The 25,224-nt window shown below is 45.9% G+C and overlaps 1 protein-coding gene and 1 pseudogene across 9 annotated transcripts in view; one reads left to right on the top strand and one right to left on the bottom strand.

Moving 5' to 3' along the window:
- The window catches only part of EPB41L4B (erythrocyte membrane protein band 4.1 like 4B), a 143,943-nt gene that overhangs the window by 108,770 nt on the left and 9,949 nt on the right, over window positions 1-25,224 (top strand). For 3 of the 9 annotated variants that reach the window (XM_088838255.1, XM_055427548.2, XM_055427549.2), the window contains exons 20-23: window positions 3,560-3,658; window positions 11,076-11,265; window positions 13,246-13,323; window positions 21,293-21,361. In XM_088838255.1, the coding sequence (XP_088694381.1) occupies window positions 3,560-3,658; window positions 11,076-11,265; window positions 13,246-13,323; window positions 21,293-21,361 (436 nt within the window). Of the gene's footprint in view, window positions 1-3,559; window positions 3,659-11,075; window positions 11,266-13,245; window positions 13,324-18,912; window positions 19,908-21,292; window positions 21,362-25,224 lie in introns of those variants that run through there. The other 6 variants (XM_055427544.2, XM_088838257.1, XM_055427547.2 and 3 more) reach the window with 5 other exon arrangements.
- On the bottom strand, window positions 16,544-16,769 carry LOC148777492 (ATP synthase F(0) complex subunit j, mitochondrial pseudogene; annotated as a pseudogene).

Genomic DNA, 25,224 nt, shown 5'->3' with positions numbered 1-25,224 from the left:
TTTTCACAGCTATTTGTAAGGCCTCCTCAGACAGCCATTTCGCTCTTTTGCATTTCTTTTCCATGGGGATGGTCTTGGTCCCTGTCTCCTGTACAATGTCACGAACCTCCGTCCAGAGTTCATCAGGCACTCTATCAATCAGATCTAGTCCCTTAAATCTATTTCTCACTTCCACTGTATAATCATAAGGGATTTGATTGAGGTCATATCTGAATGGTCTAGTGGTTTTCCCTACTTTCTTCAATTTAAGTCTGAACTTCGCAATAAGGAGTTCATGATCTGAGCCACAGTCAGCTCCTGGTCTTGTTTTCGCTAACTGTATACAGCTTCTCCATCTTTGGTTGCAAAGAATATAATCAATCTGATTTCAGTGTTGACCATCTGGTGATGTCCATGTGTAGAGTCTTCTCTTGTGTTGTTGGAAGAGGGTGTTTGCTATGACCAGTGCATTCTCTTGACAAAACTCTATTAGCCTTTGCCCTGCTTCATTCCGTGCTCCAAGGCCAAATTTGCCAGTTACTCCAGGTGTTTCTTGACTTCCTACTTTCGCATTCCAGTCCCCTGTAATGAAAAGGACATCTTTTTTGGGTGTTAGTTCTAAGAGGTCTTGTAGGTCTTCATAGAACCGATTAACTTCGGCTTCTTCAGCATTACTGGTTGGGGCATAGGCCTGGATTACTGTAATATTGAATGGTTTGCCTTGGAAACGAACAGAAATCATCCTGTCATTTTTAAGATTGCATCCAAGTACTGCATTTCGGACTCTTTTGTTGACCATGATGGCTACTCCATTTCTTCTAAGGGATTCCTGCCCACAGTAGTAGATATAATGGTCATCCGAGTTAAATTCACCCATTCCAGTCCATTTTAATTCACTGATTCCTAGAATGTCGACGTTCACTCTTGCCATCTCCTGTTTGACCACTTCCAATTTGCCTTGATTCATGGACCTAACATTCCAGGTTCCTATGCAATATTGCTCTTTACAGCACCGGACCTTGCTTCTATCACCAGTCACATCCACAACTGGGTATTGGTTTTGCTTTTGCTCCATCCCTTTATTCCTTCTAGAGTTACTTCTCCACTGATCTCCAGTAGCATACTGGGCACCTACCGACCTGGGGAATTCCTCATTCAGTATCCTATCATTTTGCCCTTGGCAGTCTGCTAACACTGGTGGGGTCTCCCTAGGATAAAGTTTCCTAAAATGTGTCCAAGAAACACTGCATTAGTATCTTGTTAAAACCAAAAACTACAGTCCTACTCCAGACCTTTCAGATCCTTTGGGAGGTAGGGCAGTTTTTGTGGGGGTAGGGGTGTTGTAGTGGGGAAAGGCCAGAAACAAGAATTTCAAAAAACACCTTTTGTAATCTAGGAAACACTACCCTGAGAAATTCTTATACTTGATGCTAAAAAATAAAAATGAATATTTCTCTATGTTATCTTATGATGCCTAGTCCATTTTCTTGGTATAAATTTGTCTTACTCCAGAGACACATAGCCAGCTGCCTGTTGGACTTTTTGAAACCTTAATTCATCTCTCCCAACCCTGCCCTGCTGCCCATCCCATCCGCCTCCTGTCTTGGTTAATCTCATTGTTGTGTATGTGCATGTGTGCTCAGTCGCTTCAGTCGTGTCCGAGTCTTTGCAGCCCTGTGGACTGTCACCGTCAGGCTCCTCAGTCCATGGGCTTCTCCAAGCAAGAATATTGGAGTGGATTTCCATTCCCTCCTCCAGGGGATCTTCCTGACCCAGGGATCGAACCCATATCTCCTGCATCCCCTGCATAGCAGGCAGATTTGTTACCAATGAGCCACCAGGGAAGCCCCAATGTCATTGTTCAGTTCAGTTCAGTTCAGTCACTCAGTCGTGTCCGACTCTCCGCGACCCCATGAATCACAGCACGCCAGGCCTCCCTGTCCATCACCAACTCCCGGAGTTCACTCAAACTTACCTACCTGTTATTCAGACCTGATGCCTGGGAGTCCTTGACTTTCTCCTATTCATGCCCTTATCTAATTGATCACCAAGTCCTGCCAATTTGGCTTTCATATTATCTCTCACGTCCGTCCCCTCCTTACCATGACCCTCTTCCCAGGCTACTCCCAGCCCTCACCATTTCTCATCCTGGATAACCACTACTACAGTTTTCTACCTGCTCCATGCAGGTGTCCTCACCAGCATCCTTTGTTGCTCTAAGGGCCTTTCTAAAATGCAAGTCTGACCATGCCACTCCCTTGCCAAAAACCTTCAGTGACTGCCTTAGCCTTTATATAAACAACTCAGCTTGAGGCACCTCATGCGTGGGCCCCTGGTTTCCCCTCTAGTCTCAAGCCCCTGATCTTCCCTGGAACTTTGCCTTGTTGTTGTTGTTTAGTTGGTAAGGTGTGTCTGACTGTTTGCTACCCCGTGGACGGTAGCACACCAGGCTTCCCTGTCCTTCACTATCTCCTGGTGCTTGCTTGGATTCATGTCCATTGAATCAGTGATGCTATGACTTTACCTTACCCATCAGCAGTTCTGGGTCTCCACTCTGTCTCCCACCTTGGAAGTCTTCCTCCATCTGGTTAAGTCTAAACCCCTCCTTGAAGCTTTCCAAACACCACCCATTCCACCCTAGCAAAGTAATGTGCTCCCCTGAGTTCTTCCAGGGACTGCGTTCAGTTGCCTCTGGGGGGCCACCTTGAGGAAGTCATGAACCTAGAATATGTGGACTCTATTTCATATTTGCTTATTTATGTTTCTTTAAGATTTATTGCACTCTGGCCACTTACCTGTCACCACCAAATTAAGCACTCAGTAAAAGGGAAAATGGAGGCCCAGACGTGTTAACTGACTTACTAGAAGTCTCTTGCTAAGAATCGCAGTTTGTTTTGATGTCCATTAGTCCCAGAAAGTAATTAGTTGTTTTTTTTTAAGTGAAATCACTCAATCATAAAAATGTGTCAAAACTTTTCCTTCAAATCACAGTTAGGAGTAAGCCCATTGGTTAACTGACATGTTTTCTTGAGGAAATATAAAAATGAAACTTAATTTTTAACATTTTAATCTGGACATAGAATTAAAATGTTTTAGAGTGAGCCCTAAAGGTCTTCTGATTATATGTATTTTTATGTGAACTACTCTATCATTCTTTTTCTATTTAAAAAATGTATTCTGTGTTACATTTAAAATAACATAGATAATAGATTACTTACTTGGAAGTAAAAATAGGCTATCCAAGGTTTCCCTTTGCTCTTTTCACTGGCAAAATCTGGTTATGAACAAAAGCCTAGTATTGGAGAAGGGGTGTTTCGGGCCGAGAAATTTCATGTGATTCCCCAGTCATGTTCAGTTCCTGCTTGCTGTATTTTCCTCCTTATAATTTTTTTATTTTGGCTTTCCTGTGGTATTTTTAAATAATTGTATGTAATAGGTAGAGTGAAGAGGAGAAAAAAATGGCTATCTTGACTATCAGTGTTAGTAAGGTATAAATTAACTGAGAGAGCAGTCCCTACTGTCGAAACCAGACCATAACCCTCTTTGTTGGTGTTGTTCTGCTTTTCTGATATGTCTGTAGAAGTCCTATTCCTATACGTGTGGAAACTACACAGACAGCTATGGAAAAGCCGGAGATCAAGCCTCCCCGAGTGCGGAAGTTAACAAGACAATACAGTTTGTGAGTTCCATGCTGCAAGTTTTTCAATTATAACAACAAAGGCGATGCCAAATGTCCAGTTGTAAATGCTTCTTAGCCCTTCACACCCCTCCCAAAGGACCACCTCAAAAATATAGTCTATTTTCCAATGTAGGTCATAATGGCGCTGAATCTTGCTCCCTGAAAACATGACACAGGTGGCATATGCATTCTTTATTGACTGCTTTATAACAAATTACTACAAGATTTCGTGACTTTAAACAATCTGCATTTATTTTCTCGCAGTTTCTGTGGGTTGGGGTCCAGGCATGGCTTATCTGAGTCTTCTGGGTCAGAGTGTCTGTTAAGGCTGCCTGCAAGATATTGGCAAGGGCTACAGCCTCATCTGAAGGCTCATTCATACAGTGTGGGGCAGAACTCAATTCCCTGAGGGCTGTTGGACTGAGGACATCATTACTTGCTGACTTTTGACTAGAGGTTGCCTTTAGTTCCTAGACCTGTAGACCTCTTCCACTTTCTCTGCTGCTACTGCTAAGTTGCTTCAGTCGTGTTCGACTCTGTGCGACCCCATAGACGGCAGCCCACCAGGCTCCCCTGTCCCCAGGATTCTCCAGGCAAGAATACTGGAGTGGGTTGCCATTTCCTATCAGAGAAAATACACAAGAAGAGCCAGAAAGACTTCTAGAAAGGCAACATCACAGCCTTTTATAACCTAATCTCAGACATGACATTTCATCACTTTTGCCCTGTTCTCTTCATTAGAAGCAGATCCAGCCCACCCTTAAGGGGAGGAGCTTCCTCAGGGGCACAGATAGCACAGGAGGAACATGGGGAGCTGTGTCGGATGCTGTCTCCGTCGTGCCTTAGTGAAATGATAGCACTGTCTGTCAGTAGAGCCAAAGCTGATCCCTGAACAATAAGAAGAGCTCTATTCCTGTAGGAATTCCCTGGTGGTTCAGTGGTAAAGAATCCTCCCAATGAAGGAGACATGTTCAATCCCTGATCCGGGAAGATCCTTGGAGAAGGAAATGGCAACCTACTCCAGTATCCTTGCCTGGCGAACCCCATGGAGCCTGGCATACTATAGTCCATAGAGTCACAAAGAGTCAGACGTGACTTAGTAACTGAACAACAACAACAAATCTGTGTAGGAAGAACCGTATTCCTGTAGCAGGAGCCATATTCCTGTAGAAAGAACCATATTCCTGTAAGAAGGCGCCTATATTCCTGTAGGAGGAGCCATATTCCTATAAGAGGAGCCATATTCCTGTGGGAGAAGCCATATTCCTGTAGAAGGAGCCCATATTCCTGTAGGAGGAGCCATATTCCAAAGTGTGCCAGAACCAGCAGGACCTGTCCTGTTCTGTTGAACTTAACAAAAGTTTCCTAACTCCCTTGTGCACACGGATATTCTAGGCAATGTGAGGGAAGAACAAAGTGACTTTGACAATTCCCATGCAAGAACTTAAATTTATTAGAGGGAAAGATAGATTGTAAATAATTTTAATCCGAAGAGGGCAGGTAAATGCTGCAGTTAAATGTGGTGGTACGTTAGTAAAATCACAGTGGTTGTTCCCATTCCTTGACCTCAGTATGGCCCAGGTATTGTGTCTGGATATATAATTGGTCAGAGAGCTGCAAGGGGATCTTTGGGTGCAGTGCAAAGCATGGGACTCTGGAGTTAGAAAGGCTTCTTGTTTACTGTCATAAACTCTTGGGAAAATTACTTTTTGAATCTCTCTATAATCTGTAAAATGGACAAAGATTTTGTGAGGGTAAACATAAGATAATGTGGGTAATCCCTAGCAAGGGACCTGGCTGAAGGATGAGTTAGTTTCTCTTGCTTTCTTATTATGCACGAAGCCTCTAAAAAGGTCATGTTTAGGAGGTACCAAGACTACAATGTATAGGACAAGGGGCAAACTGTAGATGCAGTTCTCCAACAGTCACCTCTGGCCTGCCACGTGCACCTTGTGAAAAGGAGAAGGGGGAGTGCTGTTTCAGGACAGACACATTCCACCCCATTAGTCTTAGTAGAAATTTCTGGACTGTATAGCAGCTGTATTTCCTAAGAAAGTCAACGTGAGAAAGCTTCAAACAATTAACATTCCTAATGACCAACCTAGATAGTATATTAAAAAGCAGAGACATTACTTTGCCAACCAAGGTCCGTCTAGTCAAGGCTATGGTTTTTCCAGTGGTCATGTATGGATGTGAGAGTTGGACTGTGAAGGAAGCTGAGCGCCGAAGAATTGATGCTTTTGAACTGTGGTGTTGGAGAAGACTTTTGAGAGTCCCTTGGACTGTAAGGAGATCCAACCAGTTCATTCTAAAGGAGATCAATCCTGGATGTTCATTAGAGGGACTGATGCTAAAGCTGAAACTCCAATACTTTGGCCACCTCATGCAATGAGTTGACTCACTGGAAAAGACTCTGATGCTGGGAAAGATTGGGGGCGGGAGGAGAAGGGGACGACAGAGGATGAGATGGCTGGATGGCTTCACTGACTCTGTGGACATGAGTTTGAGTGAACTCCAGGAGTTGGTGATGGACAGGGAGGCCTGGCGTGCTGTGATTCATGGGGTCGCGGAGAGTCGGACATGACTGAGCGACTGAACTGAATGATCTCTGGGGGACAGATTTAACCAATGAAAATTCTGCTTCCCAGAGGATAAAGCTGGCAAGATTAGCCTTTCATTTTACATTTCGAAATTCAAAATGTTATTATCACCCATTCAGGATATGTAATCATGTTGGAAACAATGACTAATACATGGCCTGGAAGAAAAGAAAATTTAACTAACTCACCAAATTGCCTCTTTTAAGAAAGCCCTTTTTGAACCTCTGATTTCATGTGTATTTCTTAAGATACCCCAAATTATTCTGGTTTGAAAATCAAAGAATGGCCCCATTTTCCCCATTAGTAGTAAATAGCAAAATTAACAGATGGGATGTTCCCAGTTTTGCATTTTCATCCCATAAATAGTTCTTGTATTGTCAACATTATTTACCACAACTTTACTCATCTCTTCCATTCACAGATATTGATGAAATTAATAAACACATGGTTAAGGGATATAGATTGGAAAAATGAAGATTTCTCATTCCCTCAAAAATAATTCTGCATCGTTTTTGACATGTGGGGAAGTGTGTGCCTTTTTTAGTGGCTACAGTATTCCTAGTCCCTGGGTCAGAATTATATATGCTTGTTTGGGTTTTAGGCTACTTCATCAAAGCATCATGATATGTAGGTTTTCTGAACAGGTTTTCAAACTGCCACAGGATATAAACAAAAATCTCAGCTGTGTTCTTTTCTCGAAATACAACATAGGGAGGAAAAGTGTGATTTCTGTATCTAGAGTGAAGAAATTAAACTCTGCGAAGAGTTGAAGGCAGGTAAAAGTATATCTTTATATTGAGATCAGCTGGTATGTTTAGAAAATGATGATCTGCTTAGTTTTCCCCCATAAATTGAACTTTGCTATTTATTTAGATATAGTGTAGGGACTTCCCTGGCTGTCCAGTGGTTTAGATTTTGCCTTCCAATGCTGGGGGTGTGGATTCGATCCCTGGTAGGGGAGCTAAGATCTCACATGCCTCACAGTCAGAAAACCAAACATGAAATAGAAGCAACATTGTAACAAATTCAAAAAAGACTTTAAAAATGATCTACATTAAAAAATTCTTTTAAAAAAAAGATAAAAAGTAAACATAGTGTAAAAATCTGAAGCTATTCAGGCAAGACAAAAAAAATCCAAAGAGAAAAGAAACTAATCCCCTAGAATCATACCATCAAAAATAACCAATGTTCACCTTTATGACTATTACTCTAGACATTTTTCTAAGACTTTCTTTAAAACAGAAAGGAATCATTTCAAAGAAAAGAATCATACCATATATAAAATTTTACTTATTAAAATGTTTCATGAATTGACCTTAGATTCCATGTGTTCATCATACATCACGTTGATAACATAAGCTATCTAGCTTGGCCCAAGACCTTAGGTATGCTGAGCCACTTATTCAGCAGGATATTCCACGGGTCCAGGGATTCTCTCAGGAGCTTGTCAGTGACCGGTGTTTCCTTTGAAATGTACAGGGTTCAGGCAACTGGGTCTTGCTGGTCTAGCACTTTCCTGCACAGGCAGGAATCTGGTTGGCAGCAGGCAATAGGGAACCTGTTCTAATTTCTTTAAGTTTGAGAAAATACTGTCCATGCCAAGAGTGGACGATTGATGGTGCTTCTCTTTGCCAGGATGATCAGATCAGAAAGGCTTCCAGCCTTGGCATACCTTGTGAGAAGTCAAGCCTTCCCCATAAATTCAGGCTCTGGAGATGAGCCCCGGGTGCCAGCCCAGACTTCATCTCCCTCATGGTGACTTCCTGTCCAGTGTCCTTTCCATCATGGGTCATCCCGTTTGATCAGAGAGGGTCTAAAATCAGAACTACTTGGTCCCAAGACAATTGTGCCCAACTCTTCCTTTATAACCAGTTTATCACCAAAGGGACAGTTGCTGTTAGACCATAAGAGGAGTCTTTCATTCAAAACAGTAGGTTTCTACAGCTCTTATATTTACCCTTCTATGGGAGGCTACTCAGAATAACATCCCTTGGTTTGGTGGTTCCTCAAAATATTAAACATAGAACTACTATCAGTTCAGTTCAGTCGCTCAGTCGTGTCCGACTCTTTGCGACCCCATGAATCACAGCACGCCAGGCCTCCCTGTCCATCACCAACTCCCGGAGTTCACTCAAACTCATGTCCATCGAGTCGGTGATGCCATCCAGCCATCTCATTCGCTGTCGTCCCCTTCTCCTCCTGCCCCCAACCTTTCCCAGCATCAGAGTCTTTTCCAGTGAGTCAACTCGTCGCATGAGGTGGCCAAAGTATTGCAGTTTCAACTTTAGCATCAGTCCTTCCAATGAACACTCAGGATTTATCTCCTTTTAGAATGGACTGGTTGGATCTCCTTGCAGTACGAGGGACTCTCCAGAGTCTTCTCCAGCACCACAGTTCAAAAGCATCAATTCTTCAGCGATCAGCTTTCTTCACAGTCCAACTCTCACATCCATACATGACCACTGGAAAAACCATAGCCTTGACTAGATGGACCTTGGTTGGCAAAGTAATGTCTCTGCTTTTTAATATACTATCTAGGTTGGTCATAACTTTCCTTCCAAGGAATAAGCGTCTTTTAATTTCATGGCTGCAATCAGCATCTGCAGTGATTTTGGAGCCCAAAAAAATAAAGTCTGACACTGTTTTCCACTGTTTTTCCATCTATTTCCCATGAAGTGATGGACTACTATACAACTCACTAATTCCCCTCCTAGGTAGAATTCCAATCCAAAAGAGTTGAAAGCAGAGACTCAAACAGATGTTTGCGCACCACGTTCATAACAATAGTTAAATGGCAGAAACAACCCAAGTTCCATCAACAGATGAAGGGATCGAATATAATCTATCTATACAATGGAATATTGTTCAAACCATAAAAAGGAATGAAACTTTTACTTATGCTACGACATGGATAGATCTTGAAAACACTATAGTCAAAAAAAACCCAGATACAGAGAAGTATTTATAGTTTCATTTATATGAGGTACCTAGAGTAGTCACATTCATTCGGACAGAAGACCTTGTAGGGGAGGGGTGTAAAATTTCACTTTTTCCCTTTCTGAGTTCTTGTGGCCAGACTAATAATAAAATAAGAAGACAGGTTATTAGGAGAACAGGAAACAAATTTTAATTCATGCACATGGAAATCTCATAGAAATAGCACCTGAGAAGTGGCCAAAGCAGGCAGCTTTTGTACTTTTTAGACAAAGAAATAAAAAATTTGTAAAGAATTGACAGGATAAATAAACTTAGGTTTTTGGTGCTCAATTAGTGAAGAATCTAAACAGTTTGGACTTGGGGTAGTAACTTAAAGAAGCAGCAAGGTTTTTTATATAGACTTCTTGGCCTAAATTCCCTATCTCTGTGATAAAGGGGTCTTTCTGCTTACTATAGGGAGTGCACCTTTCACATGAGAGATTTATATCCTGCTTTCAGGGAGACAGGAGGGCCAGAGTGCTGGTGGCCATTTCTTAAGTAACTTAATTCAAAATAATCAATATGACAGACCTTTATACCACATAACAAGCTGAAAGGAGAAAGTCTGTCAGAAATTAAGGAACAACTTTTTGCAATACTTTACGTTATAATTTGACATTATGATGAGAAGAAGAAAGCTTGAGACCCTCAGCAGAATTTCAATATTCTCTAGGAAGCCAGTACAAACTATATATATATATTTTTCAACTATATATGTGTCCATTTTTCAACCTCTCATGAAATCTTTATTTTCAATTTTCTGCTTATTCCCGTGTCCTCTCCTTAATTATTTTATCATGTGCATCCTAAGATCATTGCTCTTCCACTTCCCATTTTCCAGACTCTACTTGTAAGCACTCTTTGAAGGGGAAAAGAAACACGAAAATGCAGATATTTCTCTTACAAAACCCTTGAAGTCATACTGAAATCCTCACATTGAAATTTATGTACCTCAGTACCAGTAAGTTTTCTTATCCCCACATAACTGGTATTTTGAAAAGAAACACTGAACACACAAGGTAGGGAGTACAAGCTATATTGATAAATATTTATTTCTGATTTAAATGCCAAAAGTCATTATTTTTTCTGACTAAATGCCAAAGGACAAAATTGCCCTAAATTGTTTTTAAAATGCAAATTTTCATAACTAGGATATTATATCTCATAGTGAATACATATTGTATTTAATGGTAAAAATATCTCTTATCCGATTAATTAAAAAATCCTGTGGACATGTCCAGAAATAAATTTTCAGTGATGGTGGTAATTCAGTCTTTCCTTCAGGGTCTTCAAAAAATGCTATATAAAAAATGTATTAAGTTTTTTCTCCATATAGTTTTATTAAAATTAAAAACAACTCTATCCTAATAAAAAAATCAATATGCTATTGTGGCATATTTGGGGGTGGCCCACTCTGAGCCCCAGCAGCAGAACAAACATTACCAGGGACTGCAGGGAGGGGACCATGGGGAGATATTGTTTGACGAGTACAGAGTTGCTGTTGGGATGATAGAAAAGTCTGGGGTATAGATAAAGTAATTGCTATCCAACATTGTGAATGTCTAAGCCACTGAATTATATGCTTACACAAGGATAAAATGATAATTATTATGTTATATGTTTATATTGAAATTTGTTTTTCATCCCTTGGCAAGTGACAGAAAATCCAGCCCAAATTTGCTTTGGCTAAAGGTTGATATATTGGCTCCCGTAAGCTGGACATCTGGTAGACATCTGGGGAGACCCCAACCCCCACCCTAGCTGTCCCAGCCCTCCCCACCTACCTCCACTCCCCACAGCCTGTTTATTATTGTAATGAGCAGAGCTTCATGTGCTTTTAGTAACCGCAGTGATGAAGACGACCTCCCTCCAGACCTGGCCGAGGCAGTGGGAGCGACCACAACTCCAACCACGGCCACCACCACCGCCACCACCACACAAGCCTCAGTGCCACTGCTGTCCCCCAAAGTTCACAACATCAGCTCGCCTCAGAACTCAGAAGGCAAGGGCCAGCTGTCCCCAGGGGCCAAGGTACGGGGAAAGCCCTGAGGAGTAGCTATACTTGCTGCAGTTTCTGCAGAAATTCAGCGTGTGGCGTCTGTGCATTTGAGCTTTGGGTCATCAACTCTGGGTGCTCCTAAAACAACAGTAACAACCACAGGTTTTTTTTTTTTTTTAATATAATCTGTCCCTGAAAGATAACCATGCATGAGAGACAAATATTATCATATAAAAGCATGTATTCTGTACTTAAAGGGAAATGTAAGAGATTTCTGATGGCAGTTTTGGTTTTAGAATACATCCCTACAAATGCTATTACTCCACTGTGAAGACAGAAAGTGAGAAATGGCTTTTTACCTGCCAAAATGGAAAATCTGGAGAAATAAAAACCTAGAAGTATCCCCATCTCGTTCCCTATGGGAGATAGCCTGTGTTGATAGTTTGAAATTGGTCACTATTCTATCTGTCGGCTTGAAATTTCAGGAAATTGCCAGTGGTGTGAATGGGCTGCGACAAAGGTCTTGCACAAGACATTTCTCTTGGTTTTCTTTGAGTGATGCATGGTTGCAGTCACTCTTCAGCAATTGGTCTTGCTCTCCAAGCAAATGCTGGGTCAAATGTTGCTTGGTCCCTGGACCCCACTGAGGAATGCTGTATGCATGAGGCGGGGGCCCCCCAAGGCAAGACCAGAGCCACAGAGTCTATTCCCAATTGCTCCTTTCAAATGCCTGTGTCTGCTTTAAATGAGCAGTCACTCCATGGACCTTGTTTCTCTGAGCCTCAGTTTCTTCTTCCCAAAAATGGGAGTAAAATCTACTGCCCTGCCCAGTCCACAGGTCCAGTGGAGATTAAAGTGCTTGTGCAAACAGAATGCCTGAGGCTTCCGCAGCTCCAGGGAGCACGATTCCCAGTAACATCAGAGTACCAACAGTCCAGGCCGCATCCCACATGCCCATGGGCAGTCTTTCAGGGGGTCCGTTCCTGGGGTCTCTGGGAACGCCTCCATGTTCCTCAACAGAATCCTGGCTGGATCCCCTCAGCCTGTGACTGGCCCAGACTGAGGCTCCCTGCTTTCTGTAGATATCCTCCTGGGAATTGGAGTCGGGTTCCCCTCCACTGTGCCAAGTCCCTAGCACTGCTTTGTCCCAAGTGCGGACACAGGGTCCTCTCTATACCCTAGGCCTTGGTTAAAACCACACAAACACATTTACGAAACAGAAGGGAACTGGGTTGGAGATGCAAGCGGCATCCTATCAGAGGCCACAGGGCTCCCTCTCCTGGCCAGCTCTCTCCTTAGGGCTCTGCTTGCACCAAGTTAATGAGATGTGAGACTTATTTTTTCCCATATAGGGCTTCAAGGCCCCCATGCTGCTGAGAGTCCAGGTCAAGACAGAAAAAATTTTTCCAAAAAATGAAAGATCCCACCCTCCCACTAGAAAGCTTTTCCTCACTATTGTGCTGACGAGTTTAGCTCCTTGAGGTCTTGGCCCCCTGGATCCAAGATGGGGTCTTTTCTTTCTCTTTATATATTCAAAGGACTCTTTGAAGTATTTTTCCCCCAAAGGCCAGTCAAAGAGCACTCAGAGCATTTAAGAAAAATTGTTTGCAGCTTCAAAAAAGACAGTTCCCCTCCCTATAACCTGCTTCTACCCATGAAGATGTCAGAAAAATTGGGGTTTGGTCTCAATATTTTGTACCCTGCTGAAGAAGAGAACCATGAAGGGGGGTTGTTGTAATAATGAGTTCAGTGCTAGTAAGTGAGGGGAGGAGAGAGGTAGGGAACACCTGTATTTTCTGATGAAATTCCATGGTCAGTCGAGAGCCAGCAGTCACTGGGATATTTCTGTTTTCCAATTGTTTTTATTTTTTTAGTTGGAGGATCATTGCTTTACAATGTTGTGTTGATTTCTGCTATATAACAACATGAATCAGCTATATGTATATGTACACCGCCTCTCTCATGAGCCTCCCTCCCGCCCCTAACTGGGATGTTTTTGTCTGCCTCTGTAGAGCCCCTCTAACCGCGGAGGTGCCTTTACCTTGGAGCCGGGGGATCTCCTGATGGATTTCACGGAAGCCACTCCTCTGGTAAACTTTCCGTTTTGCTAAAACCAGAAAAGCCGCAGACCATAGACATGTCTTGGGAGTGGGACGGATGGACGGAGGTGGGCATCACCGAGGGAAAGGCTCTCCCTCTTGTCCTGCTCACAGTCTGGAGGCTCAGGGTCAGCTTTCTTCCAGGGTTCAGGCGTCACGGGTCCCTCCACCTCCCATAGCCCCTGAGGGAGGGTGGTGTCCCCTTACCTCAGGGCGGCAACAGGAGCCCCAGCCCACCTGTCTGCTGATCCTTGAACATCGTAGGGCTCCTCCGCGCCTGAGTCTCGGGTTCTCAGCTTCCCGGGCTGTGCCCCGCATGCCTGCCACGGGGCATCCCTTGCTGTCTCTTCCAACAACATGCTCTGGCCTAAAGCACCAGCTCAAGGCCTCACCTTGGTTTGCCAGGCCCCTTGTTCCTCCCTACCATCCTCTGTCCCCTGCAGACAGGTCTCTCCTTAGGGATGGGATTCCTGCAGGTGGGCAAGCCACTTGGGGGAGGGAGAACTGGACCAGGAGTCGTGCAGACCAGAGCTAGCTCCAGTCTCTGCTCCTCATCTTAAGGTCCTGGCCACTGGATAATTGCTGCCCCATCTTCTGTCCAATAAGGATTTCATTGTTTGCCCTGCTTGCCTAAGAGTATGATGAGGATCACACAAGAGAAAGAGCCCCACATAGAAAGCAATGTAAATGTGTATAAGATATTGTTAATATCACTAGATGACACAGGCAAGATTGGCTGTATCTTGGCTGGGCTTAGCCTGATACCCAAGGGTACTGGAGCATAAATCATGGTTTGCAAAGTTGGCCTGTGAGTCAAAATATGAGCCAAGTGAAAAACTATCTCCCAAGAACTGATCTGTGTGTTTGGCTGTGTGCGAGGCTCTGGGAGTGGATAGGGCAGCTGGAGGCTGGAGGGCTTCTGGTTGATAAAGGGTCAGAATCCATAGGAGAGCCATGAGCAGGAGGCTTGGGGAGAAGCCAGGTGGCAGTCATTCAGAACAGGCTAGTTGGACGAGGGTGCCCTGGATGGGAAGGTTTTCTGGGCAGCTTTCAAGAGGGGACATATGAGGCCAAATGGTGCACAGGCTTTAGGAATGACTGTTCCTGCCTTGACTAGCACAAGGAAATCACTTGTGATTTCTGCAACTGTGCATCTCATCTGGTGAGCTGGTATTGTCTGAGAGCTTCGATAACCAGCTGAGAACTGACCATGGGTGATGGCCAGCTCAGGAACATGCAGAGTTACTTCCTTCCCATGTTCGAGAACTTGGAGCTGGTAATTCATGCCCTTCTTGTTAGATTGCCAAGATAGGGTAACCTCCAACAGGGAGCTTACTCCCTGTCCCCAGGACACTCTGCCTATGTCTCTGGGCAGCTCTGACAGCTCTGAAATAGGATCCAGGTGCTGCACTGCCCAGCCGTGGGACAGCTGAGGTCCTTGTACAAGACACGGCTGCTCACTTCACAGCTAGAGTCGGCAGGGAGTGTCTGTTCTTAAGATGAAGCGTCCTTTGTCTTGTTTGTGCTTATTTGAGGCGCAGGTACGTGTTCACAAAGCACATACACGTGCTCGGTGTGCTGAGGGCTGGTATTTCTGGTTTTACGTCAGTCCAGAGTCCTGTCTCTGAGAGTGCTAAAGGGTTCTAGGGAGGACGAGGGGCTCCAGCTGCCTGCTTCTTTCTGGGCCTCTTACTTCCATCTCCTCCATTTGTTCCTCCCACCATCCCAGAAATAGGAACTGGAGCCCTCTCTGCCCTGTTGCTGGGGTGATGGAGAGGCGTGGAATCTGTGTCTCCTAGGATAGCCAAGGAAAGACTAGGCTTGGGGTCTGAGACTAGACAAACCTCCTAGATAAACATCACTGCCCTGGCTCCATGGGCCAGAGCTGGAAGGACAGGGAGCTGGCAAGAGAGGAGTGGGACAGATTTTCTGAACTTCATTAAACCAAGACACTGTTGGAGCTAGTTGACTTTTGACCCTTATGATCCAGTCTCTGCATGGAATGAAGTATGGTCCAAACAGCCATGAAAAAAAAAAATCAATCTTTAACTCGCATCTCTCAAAATAATGAAAGAAGATTAAATGAACACCTCCCAGTAACACTTCTCGAATCTCTTTTTGCTTCTTTCTTAATTCTCTTGTACCCTGCACTGCCCTAAGGACTTGCATCCTCAAACTTGCCACAAAAACATGCTTTCCAGCTTCACTCTTAGAGCATATCCCCCCTCCTTTTCCCAAATCTTTTCTTCTCTAATCTCCAACTCTTTGATTATGTAGCTCAGTTTAGCCATCCAAGTCCTGCAACCTCTGCAGCTTTGTTGTCTGCCCATTCCTGGAATCTGCATCGCAGACTCTTCGTGATCAGATAAGAGTTGCTGCCTGGGAGGGAAGCATGGGGGCGTGGGGACGGGAAGGGAAGAAGGCATGTGAGTACAGACAGCACCCACTCTCCATCTGGCATTCTCGTCTGCAGCGCACGGGGGTGTGGGAGTTGGTGGAGTGAGGGGAGGCAGAGAGAGGGCATGTGGACACGCGAGTCGTGCTGACCTTGGAATGCACCGTCCTGTCTACTCCTGGTCAGTCACACCAGCTTCCCTCCCCGGGCAACAGAGACCATTAACGCCCACACCTCCTGCCTCTCTGATGCTTTCTCCTGGGGGCTTGTCCCTCCCTGATCCCCGCACTTCAGGAACCGCTCACCCAACTGCAGAGCCAGTCAGGATCCGGGTCTCCTCTGGGTCAGGAAACATCAATCAGGAGTTCATGGGTCAGGGAGGAGATGCTTCGGCCAAAGGAAGGCTGTATAGGGCCCAGAACGGGCCCTGGGTTGGGGGTCAGGAGACTTGGTTTTCCATTTGTCTCAATAACTTAGTTTTTATTCTGACCCTCATTCTAGCAGGAGGGCTAAAGCTTAATCTCAAGTCGAACTGGGTGCCTCTTCCAGGCTCCCTGGGGTTGCGCCCATGTTCTTCAGGGCACAGGGAGAGTGAGGGAGTCTCTTTAGTTTGTGAGGTCACCTGTTCACCGGTGCATCTGGGACACCCTCTGCCTCGTTCATGCCCCTTTTGGATGATGGAGATCCCAGAGCTTCTGGGATGTGGACCTCTCTGCTAGGGCGCAGGTCCCTCTGCTCTTTTATTTTTTGAGGAGGAGTCTTACAGGTACATTTATTCATGCCTGAGGGCAGTGGCATTGCTGCAAGTCACCACAATGTCCCATAACACCGTCAGACAGACATCTCATCCGAGGAAAGCTGGTTAGTGATAACCATGAGCAGGTGTAGGACTGGAAGCTTCCAAGGCTTTACTTCTTCTATCAGCACTCCTGATTTTACAAACAATGAAGCCCACCAATTCCTTTCCTACCTACATCTGGTAAACTTGGGTATAGTAGGTCTTCATGGGGATCCAAATATTCTTAATAAGGCCTTGAAGCATCTTGGCACAGGACCAGCAGCTCAGGCAGCCCCAGCTCAAAATGCGTCAGAAAGGTCCCGCCCCTCTGCTCTTTCATCCTTGTCACCCAGCCCCCATCAGTGAATGAGGGGGCACAGAGCCCCTTTGCTCAGCACTCACTCGTGTCTGCCCCTTCTCCCTTCCCCTGTGAATTTTCTCACCTGTCCTCAAGCTGGCAAGCTCTTTTGAAAGTTTACACATTTTAACCGTGATTTATCTATACCTAAACCTTTCTATTCCCCCCAAAAGTCAGAATTTGAAACTCAGAAGCCGCTCAGAACCTAGCTGTGTGAGTGTAGAAAAGACCCTAGGAGGGAAAGAAATACCAGGAGAAAATATAAATGGTATTCCAGAGTAGTATCCTGTTACATGTGTTATCTTATTTCCTGTTTGTTTACCGCGAGTCAGAAGTGTGGGAACCTCAGAGATGTTCTTTTGTTTAAACCTACTCAGATGCATTTAAAAATCTGAGTTTAAAATCTGAGTTCTAAATCTCCATTTAGAGAGGTCAGAGATGCTTGTGGAATGGACCAGCATTTCTTTACCAATAAATCCAATGCTAGGCAAATAAGTCATCCATTATAATCTTCAATTCAGACTCTGGTGGCCAATACACATTTTGGCCTCAAGGCAGAATGTCCACGTTTCCTGGTGATTTCAGGCCTTAGATAGCATCCTGTGGAACATGGGATTTGTCCCGAGGACCAGAAGGGGAGGGAGATTTTAAGAAGGCTGGTAAAACTTAACTGTAGGTGGCTAATGTGGACTCCCTTGTTTCTGAAAAATGGATTTAGAAACAATGGACAAGAGGGTCTAGACCCATGGACTTAGGCTTTGCAAATGTCATTTCTGCCTCTCCCACATCTGGATAATAAAACAAGGCTATGTTGAAGGCCATTGGGAAGATGGCTGTAAAAGCCCCTTGGAGATTGTCTAGGACTGCACAGTAGTAAAGAGGATGGTGTTAGATCCATCTGGAGATGAAAAAGAAGGCTGCAACTTTCTTGATTTTTCAGTGGAACTTTCCAGAGGCTGTCCTTGATCCACTATGGCAGGATCATACCAGTGACTTAAGAAAATGCTCTTGAGCTAAAAGATACATGTCTTTGTTCTCTGGAGTGAATGGTTCTTTCCTAAGACCCGCACTAACCCTATCAGTGACTCTTCTCACATCAGAGCTTTCTCTCCTCACCATCCTCATCCTCCCTGATACAAGCTGTCGGATCTCTGCTGGGTGCATGGCACTGTTTAGCGCTGGGGCTGGGTGACAAGGATATGGGAACCCACTCCAGGACTTGTGCTGGGGAAATTCCACGGACAGAGGAGCCTGGAAGACCACAGTCCATGGGGTCGCAAAAAGAGTTGGACACGACTCAGCAACTAAACAACAACAAAACCGGGGAACCCAGGATCCCAAGTGACATGGCATTTTCTCACAATGCTTGGTACCTTCCAGCTAAGCAGCAAGGCTCCCCTTCCCCCCAGTGCCTAGATGAGACGCCAAGGCTTGGGTCTGTAGATGTGGGAGGGAGATCATGGCCAGCATGTCTTCTGAACACAGATAAAGAGTCATGACAGATGCAGTCTTGAACTCTGTATTTCTCCTCACTGATGTACCTCTTTATTGGAGCTTTATTGGGTCCTTATTAAGCAGAGTGTAGGAGGCCACTGGGCATGGAAGGCAGACACTCTCAAGCGTGTGGCCATTGCTCATTTTGCCCCCATGGCCAGCTTCACTGATTCATCTGAGCTCTTTCTGGCTTGGCCTGGGCGACGCTTTAGCATCCTCAACAGCATACTGGTGCTGTGCGGTTGGCACAGGAGATGGCCCCCACCTGCCAGTCCTGGCAAGAGAATTTTGATGGGTCCTTCTGCCCAGACAGTGGAGAAGACTGAGGAGGGCCAGGGAGGAGGAGAGACGCCCGGAGAGAGGAGGGAAGCGGGAGGGACCAGGAGTCAGGCGGCCCGAGGCTGGAAGGAGGCTGTGGGTGAGGCTGGCTGGAGAGCAGACTGGAGTTGACAGACCCGTCTTGCACTGTGCTGTCTTTCTCTCCTTCCCTCCCTTATCTCCTCCTCCCCTCTCTCACCACCTCGCCCTCCCCTTCTCTCCTCTCCTCGTGAGCAGGCAGAGCCCGCCAGCGCCCCCCACTGTGCCCACTCTCGCTGTTCTCCTCCACTCTCTCTCCCCATGAAGGAAGAGACCACTGGAGTTTGCATGCACCCTCCAATCAAAACGAGGCTGGTAGGTACCCTGGCAGGGAGAGGGGCCTGGCCAGGAGAGGTGAGGCGGGTAGGACCACCAGGCGGCAGCCCCAGGGGTGTGCACGAGCACCGGACCCCGGAGGAGCCCGGGCCGCAGGGGCCGTCACTCCAGGATGGATGCAGAGTTTGGAGTCCAACCAGCCCTGGTCAAACTGGGACTCACGACTGTGGTCCCACCCTTTTCTCTGTAGGTCTCAAGAACTGTGAAGAGTTTGTTTTCCTAGAGCCATGATATGCATAGATGCTTTCCGCAGAGAGAACACTCTTAGTTGCATTTCTGTTGCAAACAAAAGCTTTTAACTTGTCTTTTCCTGCTGTTTATCAAGATGACGATATGAGAATTACATACTGACTTGAAATGAATCTCCTGTTATCGCAACCTGGCACAGCTTTACTTTTCATTTCTGCATGGTTCCCTCTAATATTTATTTATATTCATTCCCAGTTTTACATAGTTAAATCATAGCATCCATGTCACCTACTCTTTTCCTCTTTTCACTTAACGTTGTATTGCTTCTAGCTTGTTCTTGGTGCCACGTTCTATGTATTCCATCAAGTGAATGGTCCACCATCCACCTAACAAACTCTTTCCTGCAGGACGTGTGCTTTGTTTCCAGTTTGTCACTGTTCCAGGGAGCACATATAACTTGTGCATCAGGGGCTTTACTTTTTCAGGCCAGACCCTGGCTGGGTTCAATATTGCAACTTTGGCTTTGCCCCGATTCTAACGTGGTGATACCAATGACGGCACCATCAGGAGAGTGTATGTGCTTTGTCAGAGCTCAGCAACCCAGAGGGTGACTGTTGGAGTATCTTTTTCTTCTTTAGAGCAGGTATAACGTAACTCTTTGACATTGCCAACTCTCGCATTTCTTTAATAGCAATAATAATCCTCTTTTTCTCTTTTATTTCATGATGGTCGGAGTCTGTTCTGTATGTCACTTTCACATGGCTGTTGGTCTCAGCACACCACGTTGACCCATTAAGCCCTGCAAGGAGTAAGGCTTCCCCCAGTGCTTTACTTGCTGCACAGCAGGTAGTCACTACCAGGAACCCAAACTGGCACCTGGGTCTATGGGAATTTTGAGATGTTTAAAGAGACTTTTAAAAGAGAGTTTGGGGAAGGGGCAAGCAGGCTTGGATTAGACATCTCAGTGCCCACTGCAAAGACATTGTCATTTCTAGTTGGGTTGAGTTGAGACCTACTCAACTCCCTCAGAAACCCTCAGCAAATTTGGGTCTGATCTGATGTGTTCCTGTGCATCCCTCTCTTACCCCCCATTGGAATGACTCAAAACCATCAGGTAACCACTGTCCTTAGGCAAGACCTTGAAGGGCACTAAAGCGACTGCACGTGGGGAGTGCGATCTTGGTGTCTTTCTTGGCTGCAGCCCTCTGGTGGAAGTGGAACAGTGTGCGTTCACCAGCAGGCAGTTTCTACACCCCGAGGCTGCAGACAAAGCTAGTGCCAGTCATCAGGACCCGGGGCCTGCTGGCAGTCTTCTAGGCCAGCTTAAAGAAACATAACCCCTCTCCGCCCCCTCTCCTCCAAAGGCCTCTAGGAGGCCAAAGATGAAATTACCCAAGAGAAAGAAATGGAAGCAAAGGCTCTTTATGACCAGTTGGCACCACCTGATCCTGCAGGATGTCCACCGTCTCCAGACGCCAGCACAGGGCACTTGTGGACACCAGGCCTTCTGTCCCCAAGGCCATGGTGATAGGATTCTTCCAGGCTTCCCTGGGTTCCCCTGAGGTTTCCCTCTACTGCCCAGAGTTTACAGGGAGCCCGACAACTAAAGTGAATGGACAGGGAGCCCTCCTGGCCTGATTAGCCCAGGCCTCCTGGTACTCTGTCCACTCTGATAGACTGTGTTCCCTATCAGTGGTCTCTAGTCCATTCCCCACAGCTGCAGAGAGGCCATCAGCAGGCCCCTGCGTAGCCCTTGCCTGCCTCATTACACCCCTTGGCTATGGTCAGGGTGAGGCAGTGTAGGTACCCTGCAAACACAAAACTCCAGCCTGTCTTCCTTGCAGAGGCCTGGCCCTGTGGCACAACTCCAGGCTCAGATACAGCCGCTAGGCAACACTCGTAGGGGCCCTTGGTTTATTTCCCCAGCAAGCAAGGAAGGCTCGGTGTGTGTTCTCCTGTATCCTTCAGTTCAGTTTAAAAGTGTGCTGCCAAAGATTTCAAAGCTTTGTTTTCTAATCTGAAAGTAACACTCTTCTCTGTCTCTTTTTTGAAGATAAAAACATTCCCGGCTGATACAGTGACCCCTTTTCCTGATCCTTTCATAACAGGGCCACAGTTTACCGTAAGTAGATCTGTGTTTTAAGACCTAGTTCCCAGGTGGCATGCTTTCCTGTGGATTGCCAGCCGACAATGCCAACGGCTTGTGTTCATTTATTTACTTTTGGCTGCGTGGTTTCTTAGTTGTGACATGCGGGGTTTTGTTTTTTTTTTAGTGCATGGGCTTCTCTGTAGTTGTGGTGCCCGGGTTTGGTTGCCCCGAGGCATGTGGGATCTTAGTTCCTGGACCAGGGATGAAACCTGTATCCCCTGCATTGGGTTTTTAACCACTGGACCACCAGGGAAGCCCCACCAACAGCTTCTTCTGATCGCTGTGAACTCTGTGAGGCTGAGAAGCTGGGGTTTGGGGGTCAGCACTTTCTAGTTATTTTATTTTGTTGAGGTGAGCTTCATGTAACATGAAAGTAACAATTTTGAAGTGACAATTTAGTGGCATTTCGTACATTCAGTGTCATGCAACTGCCACCTCTGCAAAGCCTTCTCATCACCCCCAAAGGAAATCTCATACCCAGTAAGTAGCTATCCCCATTTTCCCCTTCACTCTGGCCCTTGTCAGCCACCAACTTGCATTTTGTCTCTTTGGATTTGCCTAGTCTGGATATTCCATAAAAATGGACGCACATGTTCTGGGACCTGTGTCTGGTTTCCGTCACTTAGCATCGTGTTTGGAAGGTTTATGTATGCTGTAGGATGCATCAGTATTTTATTTCTTCTTGTGGAGGAATAATATTCCATTGTACTTATAGACCACAATTTGTTGATCCATCCATTCATGGATGGGTTTTGGGTTCTCTCCACTTTTTGGCTACTGTGAATAATACTGCTATGAACATGCATGTACATGCATTTATCAGATTCTCTGTTTTCAATGATTTGGGGTTGGATCTGCATCTTGATAATGGTATGATTTATGATTTTAAGTTAGGATTTTGCCACTCTGAGCACCAGTCTCCTTTTATTTAGAGTGGAAATAGTAATAAGAACATCCTCCTCATATCTGGTTGAGGCAAGGGTCAAAAGGGATCAAGAACTTGAAAGTACTCAACCATGTACAGACCATCCCACAAATGTCAAGTACAATTGTTGTTCCTCAATGCTGGAGAGGCAGGGTGGTGTAATAACAGGAGCAAGTAGTCATGACAACTGGCTTTCCTGTTGCCATGGCTCTCTGTGTCGCTGAGCAGCTTATTTAAACTCTCTGCAAACTGCTGAAATGTTTTTAAACATTTAAATGTTGTAGTTTCCTCATCTGCAAAGTGAGAGAGTTCAGTGATTTTCAGGATTCTTTTCAGCTCCTCGACTTTTTTCTTTAATTAAGAGCTTGTGCAGAAGCCCACTCTCTGATGAGCAGAAGCGGGGAGTTTAGGCTCCCTCCTCTCTCTCCTGAGGCTTCCCTGGTGGCTCAGTGGTAAGAATCTGCCTGCCAATGCAGGAGAGGCAGGTTCAATCCCCTGGGTCGGGAAGATTCCCTGGAGTAGGAAATGGCAACCCCTTTCAGTATTCTTGCCTGGAAAATCCCATGGACAGACAATCCTGGGGGGCTACAGTCCATGGGGTTGCAAAGAGCTGGGCATGACTGAGCACCCAAGCATGCCTCTTTCCTCTCTCTCCCTCCTCCTCCCAGGGATCAGAGTTTGCAATTCCTAGAACCAAGTGGTCCCTGAGGTTCCTTCCAAAGGTCAATCTAGAGGATCTTCTGGGTGGGCTGTGTGGTGCCCTAGGGGTAGCTCGAAGTGCAGTCCCAGGGGCTGGGTGATGGTCACTGCCTGAGGTGGCTTCAGCCATATATGAACAGGAGGGCGTGAGCAGTGGCTGATTCAGGTCTGAGGATGAACAGACCCGGGAAGGTGTTCAGCAAGCAGTCCATGCAGAGACAAAAGCATGTTTCTAGAACAATCCATGGGGCTACCCAGGTGGTGCTAGTGGTAAAGAACCAGCTTGCAAATGGAGGAGACATAAGAGGTGTGAGTTCTGTCCCTGGGTCAGGAAGAGCCCCTGGAGAAGGGCATGGCAACCCACTTTTCAGTGTTCTTGCTGGAGAATCCCATGGATAGAGGAGCCTGGTGAGCTACAGTCCATGAGGTCACACAGAGCGGACACAACTGCAGCGACTTAGCACGCACACATGCAGAACAATCTGTACTGGGGTCATGATCAGCTTCCAGCACCTGCCTTTTAAGAAACAGAGGGCAGAGACACACGGGCTGGGCCAGGCACTCAATGCTGCTGCCGGATACTCATCTGGCCCCTGCAGTTTGGCTGGGCGCAGCTTCCCCAGCTGGAAGCTCCGGCTCCACTTCCCCTGCTGGCCATGGCGGGCACTCTGGCCTGCTGCCCAGCCTTGGCAGTGCTGTGAGACACCCAGGGAAGCCCTTCCTGAAAAGCCAGGGGCTGAGATGGAGCAGGAAGCCAATGTCAGAAACCATGCTGGGACTTTGAAGAACTGGGCAAGAGTGGCTTGAAGGCAGCTAGAGCAGGCAGAGGGAGCAGCATGGGCCAGAGTCCTGGGGCAGAGGGGTCATCCCACCTCCAGGGGACTGAACTGAGGCCAGTGGGCATAGAAGGCAGAGAGCAAGGGTGTGGGGCATGAGAGGAGGAAGGGGAGGAAAGCAGGGACAAACCCTGCAGGGAAAACCATGCTTGGCTGAGCTCAGATGGGAAGTCCTTCAAAGAGAAGCCTTTGAAGGACTCTGAGCAGGGCAGTGACAGGGAAGCTGCATTTGGCGATGATCCCTGTCGTGGCAGTGAGAGGACCTGGGTTCATGCAGTGTGGACTCTGGGCAGTAGTCTAGAAACCTCGAACAGTAGTTCAAGGGAAAGAAGGCAGAGAGCTTGACCCAGAGTGGTATTGATGGTGGAGGTGGGTAGATGCGCGCAGATCGGGGACATAGTGAAGAGGCTCGTGAGGAATTAGATTGGATGAGGGAGAGAAAGGGCCAGAAATGGCTTTCAGATTTCTGACTTGCAGAATGTGGATGGAGAGTGGGTACATTGACTGAGACAAGGAAATCTTAGGGAAGACTGAACCAGGAGGGATAATAAATTTGCCTCTTGCCATGATGTGTTAGAAATGTGTTGGAAATGCCTGGATGGAAATAGTGAATGGGCAGTTGGATCAGTTCAGTTCAGTTACTCAGTCATGTCTGACTCTGCAACCCCATGGACTGTAGCACATCAGACTTCCCTGTCCATCACCAACTCCCAGAGCTTACGCAAACTCATGTCCTTCGGGTCAGTGATGCCATCCAACCATCTCATCCTCTGTCATCTCCTTCTCTTCCTGTCTTAAATATTTTCCAGCATTAGGGTCTTTTCTAATGAGTCAGTTCTTCCCATCAGGTGGCCAAAGTACTAGAGCTTCAGCTTTAGCATCAGTCCTTCCAGTGAATATTCAGAATTGATTTCCTTTAGTATTGACTGGTTTGATCTCCTTGCTGTCCAAGGGTCTCTCAAGAGTCTTCTCCAACACCACAGTTCAAAAGCATCAATTCTTTGGTGTTCCACTTTCTTTGTGGTCCAACTCTCAAATCTGTACATGACTACTGGAAAAACTGTACCTTTGACTAGATGGACCTTTGTTGCCAAAGTAATATCTCTGCTTTTTAATATGGTATCTAAGTTTGTCATAGCTTTTCTTCCAACGAGCAAGCATCTTTTAATTTCACGGCTGCAGTCACCATCTGCAGTGACTTTGGAGCCCAAGAAAATAAAGTCTGTCACTGTTTCTATTGTTTCCCCTTCTATTTGCCATGAAGTGATGGGATCAGATGCCATGATCTTCATATTTTGAATGTTCAGTTTTAAGTAGGTTTTTCATTCTCTTCTTTCACTTTCATCAAGAGGCTCTTTGGTTCCTCTTCACTTTCT

The sequence above is a fragment of the Moschus berezovskii genome, chromosome 7 (genome assembly GCF_049115385.1).
Source record: "Moschus berezovskii isolate FMDL1 chromosome 7, NW_MosBer_1.0, whole genome shotgun sequence".
NCBI classification, from domain to species: Eukaryota; Metazoa; Chordata; class Mammalia; order Artiodactyla; family Moschidae; genus Moschus; species Moschus berezovskii.
The sequence above is the reverse complement of the archived record's forward strand: the minus strand, read 5'-3'. Positions and strand labels throughout refer to the sequence as shown.